General features: G+C 36.3%; 2 protein-coding genes across 4 annotated transcripts in view; one reads left to right on the top strand and one right to left on the bottom strand.

The window, feature by feature from the left end:
• The window catches only part of LOC126964668 (germinal-center associated nuclear protein), a 357,720-nt gene that overhangs the window by 145,442 nt on the left and 196,480 nt on the right, over positions 1–15,798 (bottom strand). The gene's annotated exons all lie outside the window — the stretch shown is intronic.
• Positions 1–15,798, top strand: part of LOC126964550 (thioredoxin reductase 1, mitochondrial) — a 20,854-nt gene extending 5,056 nt beyond the window's left edge. For all 3 annotated transcript variants that reach the window (XM_050807755.1, XM_050807762.1, XM_050807747.1), the window contains 6 exons: positions 8,318–8,678; positions 9,385–9,613; positions 10,066–10,153; positions 10,854–11,104; positions 12,494–12,685; positions 14,909–15,798. In XM_050807755.1, the coding sequence (XP_050663712.1) occupies positions 8,318–8,678; positions 9,385–9,613; positions 10,066–10,153; positions 10,854–11,104; positions 12,494–12,685; positions 14,909–15,038 (1,251 nt within the window). In that variant the 3' untranslated portion in view covers positions 15,039–15,798. The remainder of the gene's footprint in view (positions 1–8,317; positions 8,679–9,384; positions 9,614–10,065; positions 10,154–10,853; positions 11,105–12,493; positions 12,686–14,908) is intronic.

The raw sequence follows: 15,798 nt of genomic DNA, 5'->3' as shown, positions 1-15,798 counted from the left end.
TGTGCTGAATCCAATATATTATGTTCAAAGTAGGAAGCGTTTTAAATATTAAATATTTCATAAAATAAGCAATAAAAAATTTAAAATGAATATCAATTCAAATCGTAAATGTCAAATAAAATCGTAGAATAAGTACATAGATACTTTGTATTTAAAAAAAGTGCCACAAAATTTCGAGTTGCTTTGTACTAACCGATTTTCGAGTTTTTTTTTTGTTTGTCGATGATATTTGTTATGTAAATTAAAATTTCTAAGTGATGCGGGACTCGAACCCACGACCTCTCGCATTTCGCGTTTGCACGGGTTATCACTTTAAAAACATAACAAATTGTTTAGTGTAATATTGGAGTTGAGCAGGTTATCAACTGTAAAGTAGATCCTGTAGATGATGCCACAATCTGAGAGTTGAACAAAGCATACAAGATTTTATGACGATACGTCACTCGAACGGTTAGCTCACTTGGTAGAACACACGCACGGAACGCGAGAGGTCGGGGGTTCGAGTCCCGCACCGTTCATAAAATTTTGTTTTCAAATTTTATATATTTAAATATAGTTTTCAATAGCAGAGGTCCTATTAAACGTATCAAGCATATATTTTTCTTAATAATTGACACAACTTATTGACGATACTGATTACTGTCATCGGTATCTACGTATCTATAAATCTACGAAGTATGAACGAATTCTGGCCGTTTAAAGTCGGTCAAAATCGCGCCCAAATGTGTCGGTTACAAACAAACTCACATACAGGTGAAGCTAATAAAAAGCGTAAGTAATCGGATTAAACAAATACATTGATTTATAAACTATAATAGGTCGACCCGGCAGCACCCGTTCACGAGTTAACGCATAGACCAGCCATCGTTCCCGTAGCGTACAGAAAATCTAATTGAATTCTATTATTGAAATGGTGTTATTAGCTAAATGGCAAACGGCCGTTCCCAATAGTCAGTCTATCTCTTACTTGAGATAAAAATAGTAACTATCGTTGACTTTTCTGTCCCATTAAACTTATCGACGGTAACTCACCTTATCCGTGCGAGCTGTCTGTCCATCGTATAGCTTACCAGCGGTACAAAGTTTGTATGGAATTGCAATTCACGCGTCCCAATATAAGGCGATAAGATTGACTGGTAACTGACAGTAGAAGGTAGTAATTTATCTCTATCTGTAGATAGTATATTGGGAAAGGCCGTAAATCTGTTCCAATTACGACTGTTAGGTATGTCAGATAAATTACAACTTTAATTTACAAATGGAAGAAATATTATAATCATAAGTACATAAATAATAATTAATTTCACAAATGTATTCTTGCATAATGTTTCATGTTTAATTCTAGATGAAATATGCAAGTCATTGCGTCTGTGTCGTTGAGATGTTTGTTTAACGTACTAGTTATTGTAACTCTAAATGTACTCAAGGATAATTATTACTATATTGAAACGTGGACTATTTTGTATTTTGTTGGCATAACTCACTTTACACGTGAGAATGAGTAATAACTTGGTACCATATCCTTGTATGTGGCCTTCGAAGTAGAACATATTTTATACTATTGAATAATTGATTGAACATTGGAGGTCACACAACAAATTCACTGTTTCCATTATCCTACCTATTATTGTGCAACCGGTTTTGTTTTCCAAGTTTAGGATGCCCGCGGTTGACTTAGTGCGAGATCCATTGTAATTTTTAACCGACTTCGAAAAGGAGGTGGAACACGATAACGCTGAGATTTATAAACCGATTTTCGTGATTCTTCTTTAGATTGATGCGGAATGTTTGCCATTTGGTCCAAATAATTGAAATAGTTTTGCCGAGAAGTTTTCATTTTGTGATTTTTTTTTTGTTACGTCGATGATGTTGTTATAGTTTGTGTACTGGTTTTTTATGAGTTTTCATTTAGTTTGATTATGTATATTATTATCATGAACCCGTTTGCCGATAAGTGGGTCTTTCAGTGTCATTCATAGGGAAATAAAGATATTTTAATGTCTCACAATAACGTGAAATAGGGGATCTATATTGTTTAAGGCACGCGAAACCTTTGTCGGCCTTCTTAAAAAAATACTGTTTAATTTATGACATTATAAAAAGCAACGAAATCTTATAGTTTACCTGATTATGGACACTAAAAAGTAAAAATAAAAAAAAAACTATTTAAAAAACCAACCCAAAAACTCAAAAGTATAAAATTACGAGATTTAATTTAATACACCTCTTATGCAAATCTTATACCTTTAATTTGAATAAAATACTTTAGGTAGCACATACAAATTATTATTTATAATATTAATTGATAAGTAGGTTTGAAGTCGGTACCAAGCAAAATGTAATATCTGGTACCTACACTCGCCACGCGTGACAACCAAGCGGGCAAGCTTGGTTGTTTGGTTATAGGTACTTTTGAGTTTTTGAAGTAAGTTTTTTTAAACGTAGTTTTTTTTTGCCAATAAAAGTTTTTTTTCCTTTTTTGCAAAAGTATTAAAAATGTGAGTTTATATTTCTACGCTTGCACGTCTTAACTACTTACCTGATCATCATTAATTTTGCACGTATGTTGTCAAGAAAAAAGAGAAGGATATAGGTTATATTTTACCCCGAATATTGTAAGAGATCCCGTGGGAGCGCGATACAAATTTATTGCAAATATTTCATCTTCTTGTTGAGGGCTTATGGCCGTTCCCAATATTCAGTCTATCTCTTACTTGAAATAAAAATCGTAACTACCGTTGACTTTTCTGTCCCAATAAACTTATCGACGATAACTCACCTTATCTGTACACGCTGTCTGTCAATGGGACGACGTACAGCTTACCAGCGATAGAAATTGCAATTCACGCGTCCCAATATAAGGCGATAAGAATATATAGACTTATCGGGTGTATTGGGACAGCTTCAGAGTAATGACAGCTAATTACTGACAGTAGAAGGTTGCAATTTATCTCTATCTGTAGATAGTATATTGGGAACGGCCGTAAGTAATTCAATACAGCGACGTTTTCTCTTTTCCCGGGTGACGTCTTAATTAATGATATAACGTTTGAAGTAAATAATGACAATGATGAACGATTGCCAATTCCGCGGTCATCTGTACGGCAAAGCCAAATTGACTTCCAAGAAACCGGGCGTCATAAATAGAGCACGGCAATACTTCAAGCCGCGTTCTAGCGCTGTACAAAGCGCAGGTCTGGACACATATTATGCGAGTATTGATGTCATCTCTGGTGTGGCGCACCCCAGTATCAGCTCAAACTATTTAACCGTGTCCAACGCACAGCTGGAATTGTCGAGGACCCCGTGCTTTGTGAATGTCTGAATCAGTTGGCGTTGCGTAGGGCGTCGCTTCATTGTGTGTCTTCTGCAGCATTTACCACGACGAGTGTACCGAAGATCTGTTTCACCTGATTCTGTCCACCAACGCCAAATTCCACCAACGCACGACATGCCACGAATTTGGGTATCATCCCCATCATTTACCAGTGGAAGGCTCATTTGCACACGATGCCGGCTAGATTATGGGTACATACAACGGCGCCTATTTCTGCCGTGAAGCAGTAATGTGTAAGAATTATTATGTTTCGGTCTGAAGGGCGCCTTATATTATTAGGCAAATGAGACTTATTCGTTGATAAGTCTCATCTATGCCTCAAGGTGACAAGCGTAAATCTAGTGCCGCTCAGAAAAATCCTGAGCGGCACTGCATTTAAATGGGTAGAGCGTATCAACTACCATCAGCTGAACGTCCTGCTCGTCTCGTCCATGTGTGCTGGTCCTCCACAGTGCGGTTTTCAAGGAACTTTCTTCCACGTACTAAAACGCTTTGGAATGAGCTTCCTTGCGGTGTTTCCGGGGAGATACGACATGGGTACCTCCAACAAATGCGGGTGGCGGTGATCACTTAAAATCGGGTGACCCGTAAGCTCGTTTGTCCTCTTCATAAAATAAGAAACTGAGGATTCATGGTAATTTAATTTGGCACTGAATGATTTAAGTGCCCGAAACTGCAACCATTGTACCGTTGAAATATTTTTACATCAAACATGCTCACCAATCATGTTCAATACCAGCCGAATGCAAGCAATGACTGCTAATTGTTCAGTAGGATTGTTATATTATTGATCAAAATAAACACTTAATGATGTTAGATAAATAATAATTTTATCAAACGTTTGTAAAATGCACCATATCGCCGCGTAATCGATGGTATACAAATCCACCATTGAACCATTGCTATCACGTTCAAATTGAGTTTTAGGAATAATGTTTATTACAAATTTTATTGTCAGATTGGAATTTTATGTGCTCTTTAATTATTGTTGTATTTGTCGTATCTAATCTAGCGGAATTCGTTATTGAAATATTTTATCGCCTTTAAGTACGTGCGGTTTACTAGAACACAAAATATCGGTCGTTCACACTATTCAAATATTTTTACGAAGAATTTACAGACAATTTCACTATGGAACAAGTATTTCTATATTTTCACCTGCCAATTATAGATCCGATGAAGCTAATATAATATTGTAAAGGTAAACTCCTCATCCAAAAAATTACTGATTTTGACAAAAAAAAATAAAGTAACTTCAATTCACATTCTCCTTTGGTTACTAAAAGTAAACAACCAATAAGATAAAAATCAATATCGAGTGTGGCCTCCACAGGATGAAATAACTACAAGAGTCATGCTTAGGACAAGGTTTTTATGAGTTTCTGAGGAGTACACTCCCATACGACCTCAATAGAAATTTCAAGCTCTCGGATATTCTGTAGGTTCAGCTCTATCACGTCGTTTGAGGTCGGGATTTCGTGCGGTCTAATCTAAACGGCAGATCCCGACTTCACTTAAGGCTGGGCACCGAGCGAACGGCCTTGAGGAATTCGGAATTAGAAGCATTTGTTTTTTATTACAAACGTCATAGATTTTTCTTTACAAAACTAACAAAATTATGTTATGTTGAATAGTATTGGTGTACAATTAATTTTGTGGCCTGGTGCTAAAAGGGCCAACGTTTTTGTATGAAACGAGATTGTAATGCCAGTTTATTGTAAAAGTATGATATTTTTTTGTGCTAAAAGGGCATTAGTGTATTAACAATCTTTCAAAAGGTACTATGTAAAAAAGGCCAGTGTAGTGTGCGCTTTCATACAGTTAGGTAAAAAAAAATGATAAAAGGGCTGCAGTATACTTAAGCCGCTAAGAAAACAATGATTATTGATATTGGCCCTATTAGCACCAGGCCACAGAATTAATTTTCATACAATTTTTATCTAGATTGAATGATGGCTCCAACTGTAAAAGTTAGGGGTATTTTGGTGATTTTTTTTCGCACTGTCTATAAAAAATAGAAATGTAATGAAAAAATTAATTATCTTCTCATATTCTGTGGATATAGATTTTTTTTGTAAATATTTAAAGCTTTATACAAACCGTCAGGAAATGGTGTGAACTATGCGCTATTTTGGCGATTTCTATGGATAGCGGCCCTAAGATAGCGTCTACGTCTCCCGTTCGTTGTGCTTGAGCATTGTCGTCCATCGCAGCACTCACTGTGACAGCTAAAGCTGGTTGTACATGAGGTTTATTCCTCATTACGTTATTTGGTGTAGCTTTAAACAGCCATTTACTACGAAAACTCTGTAAGAGCCTCCACCGTACAGGGTAATTTCTTCAAATCCTACATCTGCATAACGCTCTTCTGGTCTTCTTAGCACTTTGCGACGTAGGTCCTCACCAAATAGATTCGGGCTTCATTAGAAAATAAAACGATGCTAAATTCCTCCAACGACCTGTATAGCCGAGTGGTTAGCGATCCTACCTACTAAGCTAGAAGGTCCCGGGTTGGAATCCCGGTAGGTGCAAGCATTTATATGATGAATATGGATGTTTGTTTTCGAGTCATGGATGTTTAAATGTATTTATGTATGTTTATATGAATTTATGTATGTTTATGTAAGTATATTGTATTAAATATATCATTGTAACCCATAACACAGGCTGTATATACTTAACTTGGGGCAAGATAATTTGTGTAAAAAGTGTGTCAATATTATTATTATTCTGCATCCGTCCACGTCGGACAATTATGGCCAAAATTTTAAACTTTCAATAATTTCAACTCATTTCTAACATCTTCAACATATTGTTTTTGATGTTACTGTAGGTTGACTTCCGATTTATTACAGCTTGGCTCACAATTTATCGATCGTAGTTGGGCTCTAGTAGGTACGTCGTTTTCTTCCTGATCCAGTGTTCTTCACAAAGAACCGGTTTGAAACCTAGTCCAGGTCCTCTGAACAGTGTAACGACTGACACAAAACCGTTCCGTCACAACATTGTGTACAGCCTTCATGAAGATGCCAGCGTTAATTGTCTTGTCTGTCACATTACGGTATAAAATAACACCAACATAAATTCACTAAAATTACAAAAACCCTATTTTATTTATTTATACATATATCAAAAACAATATCTAAACAAAAACTGTGACCAGACGCTGGAATCGAATAGAATATTTTTGAATAACTTTGAAATTTTCAAATTTGGAACATTTTATTTTACTTGTACCTACTTATTTGTAGACAATTGTTTCTAAAAACTTCTTTCGCTGAAGATATCCAAAAATAGAAAAGTGGTAGGTGCCTGTTTTTGTTTGCAAATAGGTCAAAGTCAAGTGAAATATTCTAAATAAAGTTTATTATTCAATTTGGCTTAAACTAAGCGCTATTGAAACGTTACTATGAATATATTTTTTAAATTACTAAATCTACCATATGTTCGGAAAAGTGCTTGGCCAGTGAGTAAAACATACAAGAATCTCAATGGTCACTTTGTTCAATCAAATAGATTATTTTACAACGTTTTCTTTGGTGACTGCAGTTTTTGGACGACCTTGACGGGAATCATCACTGAGCTTGACACGTCCACGTTGAAATTCAACAAACCAGCGATAAATTGTGGTTTTGGATGGGGCTTCATCACCAAATGCAGAAATCATCCGGTCAACACACCACTGTTTTTGCGTTAAACCACTTCGAAAGTCATAATAAGTCATCGCTCTAGAATTTTCTCGAGTCAATTCCATTTTCTCAACGACTAAACATGTTTGACAAGACCGAGAATCTTTTTTTAAATAAATAAATGGTATTCGATTCTTAAAATCAAGGAGTTTTCAATTAAAAAGATTTTAATATGGCAGGAACAGTGGAAATATTTCATTCCCGATACTTTTATAGTGCAGCCCTCGTATTACATATAACAAATTAGTTTGTAAGGCGTTGCAGCCAATATATGAAGCTTGTTTTTAATAATATAATAAATATTTCATAAAAAGTAAAAAAGAATAAACTGTACAAATATAAATTATCGTATATTGGTTGCTACATTCAACATGATGGTCGAGATTGGGTTTATAAATAAATACGCAATAGTTTTGCTATATTCTCCCCACAAAGAAGTCTACTTATTTAAATACATATCTGTATTTGAAAGTTAAAAAATAAAACTAATTATAACTTAACTTTTGTTTTTGTGAGACAAGATGGACAATGGACAAACGAAATATATTTTTGTTGACGGTCAAGTAAATAATTATATTCCTATTTTAAATTATATGTGTAATTGCAGTATTGTTGATGTTATAGCTGGACATTACATTTTATTTTTAATCTTATTTATTACTGGACAGTTGCTTGTAGTATTATTTTTAAAATAGTTTCATATTGTATCTCCAAGTAATATTTTACTAACCCATACAGTTAAATTTTTCCTCAACACGAATGCAAAGTACATTGATGGCGATAGATTATCTACTTAAAACTATCATAAACTAGCTGACCCGACAGACGTTGTTCTGTATATAATAAATAAAATAATGTTTTCTTATGAATTTGTCAATAATATATCATAACATCAAAAATCACTTCTTAAAATATGCACCCTGCTGTCGTAATGAAATTGTTTCACAGCAGAACTGTCAAACCGTGCGTCAATCAATTCTCTCATAGAACTTATGTATGGACACATCAAAGGAAAAACAAATTTGTTGTTAATTTAACTCCGAGCATTTTCCTATTCATTCACCTTTTAAACCTTCTCTCGACTTCCACAAATAATTCAAGACCTAAACTTGTCAAATCGGTCCAGCCGTTCTCGAGTTTAAGCGAGACTAACGAACAGCAATTCATTTTTATATATATAGATGTGTAGTTTTCATGTAAGACTTATCGGTAGGATTACATTGTTAGACATTTTTTCTTATCAAAAACTGTTGTTGTAATTGTTTGTTAACACAAACTTGAAATATTCCAGGAATCAGTAGCATATGGCTGGGAAGTGCCTTCATTAGATCAGATTAAAATTAACTGGTCGGCACTGACACAGGCCGTGCAAAATCATATTAAGTCTGTAAACTGGGTAACTAGGGTGGACTTGAGAGATAAGAAAATTGAGTACATAAATGGCTTAGGAGAGTTCAAAGATAAGCATACTATTGTTGCAACACTCAAGAATGGAAGTAAGAAGGAGTTAACGGCAAAGAATATTGTGATAGCTGTCGGTGGACGACCCCACTACCCAGACATACCCGGAGCCTTGGAGTACTGTATTACCAGCGATGATGTATTCAGCTTGGGTCATCCTCCAGGCAAGACCCTCGTTGTTGGAGCTGGATGTAAGTTTATTTACTTAATTATTATTCTATTATGCAAACAGAACTAGTTCTCCTGCTGATTGCTCTAGTTATAATATTCAAATATGTATTTGAATGCACAAAATAAGATTTTTTGTTACATGTTTGTTGAAAATTTACTTTATCTCAAATAATATTATGAAGAAAAAATATTACATGTTATAAAATCAAAAACGACTTAAACAATTTAAAAACAATCACTGATCTGCTAGCTTTAAGCTAGAAAGCTGTGTGCCAGTATGCGCTGTAAAAAAATGTACACAAGATATTTGCTACAATCTACACCCAAAGTGTAAAAAATATGCCTGTGCATTAGAGGCCGTGTATTGCGTAAACTATTGTTCTATGATGTACTTTGTGTATGTTAATAATTTCTCTTAAATCAAATAATATCTGAGTGAATCCATTTAAGCATGATAAATTTAGGTAAACGAATTTAATAAGAATGGGTTCATTGCAGATATCAGGCAGCTAAGTTCTTTTTTTGTTTGTTGTTTAATGCTTTGTTAAGGTATGATCTTGCTCTGAGCAAAAATTTCTATTGCTGTTTCACAGGAGTGTTGCCGGCCTTCTTTTATTCGTATGTGGATCTTAAACATAGTATTAACTACTTTATTTTCCAAAAGCTATGTTGCTTTGAGATCAATATACATTACATCATTACATAACTTTTTTCATTGTTCGACAGATATTGGTCTTGAATGTGCCGGCTTTCTCAACTCCTTGGGCTACCCAACAACAGTGCTAATCCGTTCGGTGCCGTTGCGTGGTTTCGATCAACAGATGGCGAGCATGGTCACCAACGAGATGGAGGAGAAGGGTGTGAAGTTGTTCCACAAGTGTGTGCCGCTATCAGTCGAAAAACTTGAATCGGGCCAGTTGAAGGCTAGATGGGTTAACAACGAAACTAAGGAACAGTTAGTATTAAGTTATAAACTTTCCGGCTCGAAGGACCAAAAAATGTATACAGTTATACTCTGACTTACGCTACCCCGATTTGCGCATTAATCTCGTACCACACAGAATACTGTGAGCAAACTTTGAGTATGTTAAAAATAATTGAATTTTCAGTTGACACTGATTGATTTTGTGAAACCTTTGCATACCAAAATAGCTTAAGTTTCCAATTAAGTACATAATATTTGTATTATCTAATACTCTATGATCATATTAAATGATTTTTTTCACTCTCTAGCTGCAATCAAAAGTGATATATGTATGTATTTTTAAAATAAGATAACTCGGGCTGAGTTACGTGGATATCGCTCAATCCCACATATCGCGTAAGTTTGAGGTATTACTGAACTGCCCTTAGCAATACATTTTCATTTATTATATAAAATTTATAATAATATTTGTAATGTTTCAGAGCGGAAGATGTCTTCGACACAGTGCTAATAGCGACCGGGCGGTATGCACTCACAAAGAACCTACATTTGGAGGCAGCTGGAGTGTTGGTGAGTTTTTTTGCTTGATTGATTTCACCACGCTATAGCTTGACACCAGATAATCACGATTATATTATAAAGCTGTCGTTTTGGTCACATCTACCTAAATATATTCATTAGTAATTAATATGTGTATGAAGAAAATGTTTATATTATAGTACTTCAATTCAAGTTTTTTTTACTGTAATCTCTGAAGCGAGTTGGACTGGACATTCTTCTTCGATATTATCTCTAAATCAAATATCAAATGTTAGCAGGCAATGTTGTAGGCTGTTGTTGTTCAATGATAAGTTAAATCTCAAAGGTACTATAAAAAAACAAAAAAACTATATATAAAAATTGTTTTTTTTTTTTTTTTTTTAAATGAAAATAAGGGACTAGACGAGCGGACGTTCAGTTGATGGGAATTGATACGTCCTGCCCATTACAATGCCGTGCCACTCAGGATTCTTGAAAAACCTGAAGATTCTGTGCAGCATTACAACTGCGTTCTTCACTGAGACAAGATATTAAGTCTCATTTGCCCAGTAATTTCACTAGCTACGGTGCTCTTCGAACCGAAACCCAATAATGCTTACACATTACCGCTTCGCGGCAGCAATAGGCGCCGTTGTGGTACCCATAATCTAGCCGGCATCCTGTGCAAAGGCGCATCCCACTAGTAAATGTTTGTATTTAAAAAAAATATTATTTAATTGTAAACTTTCAGAGTTTATCGGAGAACGGTAAGATCGTAGCTGAGACGGAGCAGACGAACGTGCCTCACATATACGCTGTAGGGGACGTGCTGGAGGGACGGCCAGAGCTGACGCCGGTGGCCATCCACGCGGGCCGCCTGCTGGCGAGGCGTCTGTTCGCGGGAGCGACGCAGCTCATGGACTACGACAACGTGGCCACCACGATCTTCACGCCGCTGGAGTACGGCTGCGTGGGCCTGAGCGAGGAGACGGCTGTGGCTAGGTCAGTTCTTACAGCTGCAACCACTTCTTCTTCTTCAACCTTGATCTACCCAATGCTGAGTAAAGGTCTCTTCCATTTTAGACCATTTTGTGCGGTCCAGAGTTTTCCGCATCCAGTCCTTCCCAGCCGCTCGCATCAAATCGTCCGTCCATCTTGCTGGTTGTCTCCCAACATTCCTGAACCCCTTTCGTGGTCTCCACCCCAACAACTTTTTAATCCATCTTCCATCGGACCTCCGATAAATATGGCCCACCCACTTCCACTTACTAGAGGCTATGGATTTTGCTGCTACCAGTAGTGAAGCTTTATTTTTACTACAAGGTAGACCACGTGTTATAGGCACGATGACAACATTAATAGTTATTTATGCAACTGTCTTGTAATAAGGGGTATTAAAACACGAATGTGGGTGATAATAGTATCACATGAATGCTTTAATACCTAATTATCAACAGTTGCATACAAGATAGTTTATCTTCACCCATAAAAAGAATCCTCTATAAAAAATTCTGAAAGAGTTAGCTTACTGCTAACATTAAAAATGAGTGTTGTAATGTTGTACTAAATATCATTACAACACTCGTTTGGATGATGTAATGGTTACTAGGACATTAGGTGTTTTAATGTTGGCAATAAAGTAACTGTTTTAGAATCTTTAATACAGGATTTGTGGAGCATGGGTGTAGATAAAAAAAAAATATCACGAAAGGCTTTAACAAAAATGGACCTGTTTTGTTATGAATCTGCAGCTTAAACATTCAACAATATTATAATACAGCATCAGCTATGTCAAGTGTCACATGACATCGCGGCTCAATAATCATCACCACGTCTGTCTCATGAAGTTTTTTTGAGAATTATTATTGATTTCTCGTGCTTGACGTTATCAAGCAGTTTTGCTCTCGAAAATATTTGACATATACTGACATTACAGAAAAGGAATCTAAAATCTGTATATTATTGCATATGCATATTATTATACAATGGCCAGCCACTAAACACAGTCCAGTATTCACAATGTTTAATATGTATCTCGTATATTCATCATCGAGCACGTTATTCAAAAGAATTGCTAAAAAACGTTTGTGTTTAAGGTTACTATAACATGAACGACTTCCCTAATGATACCACAGATTGGGAATAGAGCGACCGCTCTCAGGCTATTAAATAACAAGTTTAATTGTACAATATTACTTTCAAAACATATATTTTTGATAAAAAAAGGCCGGCTGAGTTTGTTGCGCCCAATAGATTTTGACGTTCAATAAGTGATTATAAATCCTATTTTGAATAAAAATATTTGAATTTGAATTCTTCTCAAGTTTAGTTTTAGACTTTCAACAAGTGATGTCACATCCTTATTTCAATATTTGAATATAATATGGACAGGTTTGGGTCGGAGAACATTGAGGTGTACCACGCTTACTACAAGCCGACCGAGTTCTTCATTCCGCAGCGCAACATTCGCAATTGTTACCTGAAGGCGGTGGCGCTCCGCGAAGCGCCGCAGCGGATCCTGGGGCTGCACTTCGTTGGTCCCGTAGCGGGGGAGGTCATACAGGGCTTCGCAGCTGCCATGAAGTGAGTATACTGCATGTAGTAGTAGCAGTGGAACTAACTGTATGTGCAGTGTTCCTACATAGCAGTGCTGCTACCACGCCTAGTTTGCCGCAGATCAGTGCATTTCTTGTATGTTCCTGTTTGATCACCATGTTTAAAACTTAGGATGACTAGCGTAGTGGGCTTGTATCTTATAATACTACGAATTAGGTCGCTTTGTTATTGCGATACGACAAATCACATTGACGTAGTTATAGGTAAACCATCATCATCCGACTGTAACGTACTTCAATAAAAATCTGATGTATATATTTAAAGGACACTTTACCATTCCATACTTACCGTATCAGACATGGGAATAAACATACACGGCTTATAATATACTAGTCAAAACAAAATAAGGGCCACTTGATTTTTTTGGCCTCGCTAGCGATAATATATTTTTTATGCATTCTCAAGTAGCTGATACTTTATTGTGGTGTTACCTTATTTGTTTACACACTTTTTTGAGCATTCCACCCGCATAATTGTTTAAAGTGGGTAGTTTTAGATAATTTATTGCAACCACTTGATTCTACCCGATTTTAAGACGGATTTCAACTCAGTCAAATTGACGATTCTCTCAGGAACACTGTAAGTTTCGTTTGACTAGTGGCTGAATTAACATTTTAAAAAAGTTATGCCGAGAATTCGAAGTCATATGGACTTGCCAACCGTAACTAGGGCCGTAACATTGCTTCAAGAAGGCCATTCGCAGCGTTCTGTGGCGTTGCAGCTGGGTTTTTCCCGGCGAGCGATCCAGAATGCTTGGAATCGTTTTCAAGAGCCTGGGAGACTAACCAGGAGACCAGATGAGAGATGAGAGAGAACCAGGAGAGAGATGGCAGAGTTCGAGCAACTACAGCACAGGAGGACCGCTACGTGCGCTTGACTGCGCGTAGAGAACGCTGTATAACAAACAAAAACACCTTCCTTACAAAACCGTTTGCAGCAGGCGACCGGTACACGTGTTAGTGATCAAACTATTAGAAATCATTTACACGAAGACCAGCAGTTCTCCAGGAGACGTGTAGTGCAGATACCATTAACAAGTGCTCATCGTGCAAACCGATTATCATTCGCAAGGCAGCATCTGGCGTGGGATATGAATGATTGGAGGACTGTATTGTTTACGGATGATTGCAAAGTTAATTTTTTTAGTGATGACCGTCGCATTAGGGTCTGGAGGCGTGAAGGTGAGCGATTTTCGGATGCTTGCATCCATGAAAGTGACAGATTTGGGGGCCCCAATGTTATGGTATGGGGAGGAATCTCTATGTCAGGCAGAACCGAGCTGGTAATTCTAAACGAAGGCACAATAACAGCTCAACGTTACATCGAGGTCATAAGACCCCATGTGGTCTCATATGCACATAGAATCGGCGCAAGATTCCATCTGATGCACGATAATGCTCGCGCTCATACAGCTAGGGCCACCAGAGAAGCCCTAGAGGAGGCTGGTATACAGGTGTTGGCCTGGCCTGCAATTAGTTCGGATCTAAATCCCATTAAACACATATGGGATTTACTGAAATGCAGTGTTCGAAGCACAAACCAACCCGTGCACAATGAAAGACAGCTAATAAACGTTCTGAAATCAAGCTGGGAACAAATTCCTCAAGAAACAGTGGTTCACCTGGTGGAGAAGGTACCTTCTAGGCTTCAAGAGTGCATTAGTAATCGAGGACGGCATACTAGATATTGAGGAAAGTCATAAATCAAGAAACATTTTATATTTTTTTTTTTCAGAATTTTTTTCCTCACTAATTATTTTTGCAAAAATGTAAATTTTTAGAAAAAGTGGAGCAAATTTCTTTTTTTAATGAAATGCATCATTATTTTATGCTGTCTACAATAAAAATCAATCAATTTATCCAACTGAAACATTGATCAACCTTTAAACCTCAAGAATTCATGAGAATACTGTAAAAACGTGGTGGCCCTTATTTTGTTTTGACTAGTATATAACGACTAGAATGATCATACGAATAATATTTTTTCTGGGCATCAAAATCAAAATAAAAGGTGATTGGAAAATATTTGTAAACCACTCCACAAAATGTTGCTGATGCGCAAAAAGTTTAATGATGAGACAGGATTAAAAATGCGTAAAAAAACTAACATGACGCTAAATTGGTTAAATATGATATTATGCAAAATAACATTATAGCAAAAAAGTTATTCATTTAGTGTTAATTTCCACAGATGCGGCATAACCATGGAGCAATTGATGAATACCGTTGGAATCCATCCCACGGTAGCCGAGGAGTTCACGCGGCTGAACATTACCAAGCGGTCCGGCAAGGATCCCAACCCAGCTTCATGCTGCAGTTAAATCCTAACCTAACTCATTGTCGGCCATCTTGTGTCCGCCATTTTGTTTTTTCAATTCACTTCCACCATTCACAATGTTGTTGCATTTTACATTAATTTGAGATATTTCATAATTTTATACTGAACACAATCGGTGATGGCGGAAGCACTCCAGTGCTTAAATTGAACCTGAATTGATTACACATGTATCCATTTACATTTCTGATGGCATGATAGCGAACTCTGATCGTGTTCGCACGAAATAATTCAATAAGTAGATATGTATTACTGAATCTAATTGTCAAATTCGAAAGATCATTAGATAATCTGTGTCCATATAAAGTATTAAACAATACTAAAATAGCTATTTATCTAATTGTTGTGAAATCTGTGTTTAGTTGTGGATGTTTAGACAATTGCACATTTATTTATTGGTGCTCTTTAAGCCTTGTTGTTAAAATGTAATGAAAATTGTTAACACTTTACTCATATGAATACAGTTCAAATTATTCCATATACATGTTTATAGAAAACATTATGTATGAGTTTGTGATGTAGTTTTATCAGTTGGCAGTACTGTCAATCACTAATGTCAACTATATTTAAGGAAACAAAGCACTTTTTTAATTCTATCTAAATTAATTCATAGTTACAAAGACCCAGTATTAGTAATATGTAGTAATGTCTCGCATTAAATGTGTGCTGTGACATTCCAGTTGCATTCAGGAAGGGGTAATTACGACATGTCTAATTATGGTTTACAATAAAGTGATATATTTGTA

The sequence above is a fragment of the Leptidea sinapis genome, chromosome 1 (assembly GCF_905404315.1).
Source record: "Leptidea sinapis chromosome 1, ilLepSina1.1, whole genome shotgun sequence".
Lineage (NCBI taxonomy): Eukaryota > Metazoa > Arthropoda > Insecta > Lepidoptera > Pieridae > Leptidea > Leptidea sinapis.
Note: the sequence above shows the minus strand (reverse complement) of the source record. Positions and strands in the feature narration are given on the sequence as shown.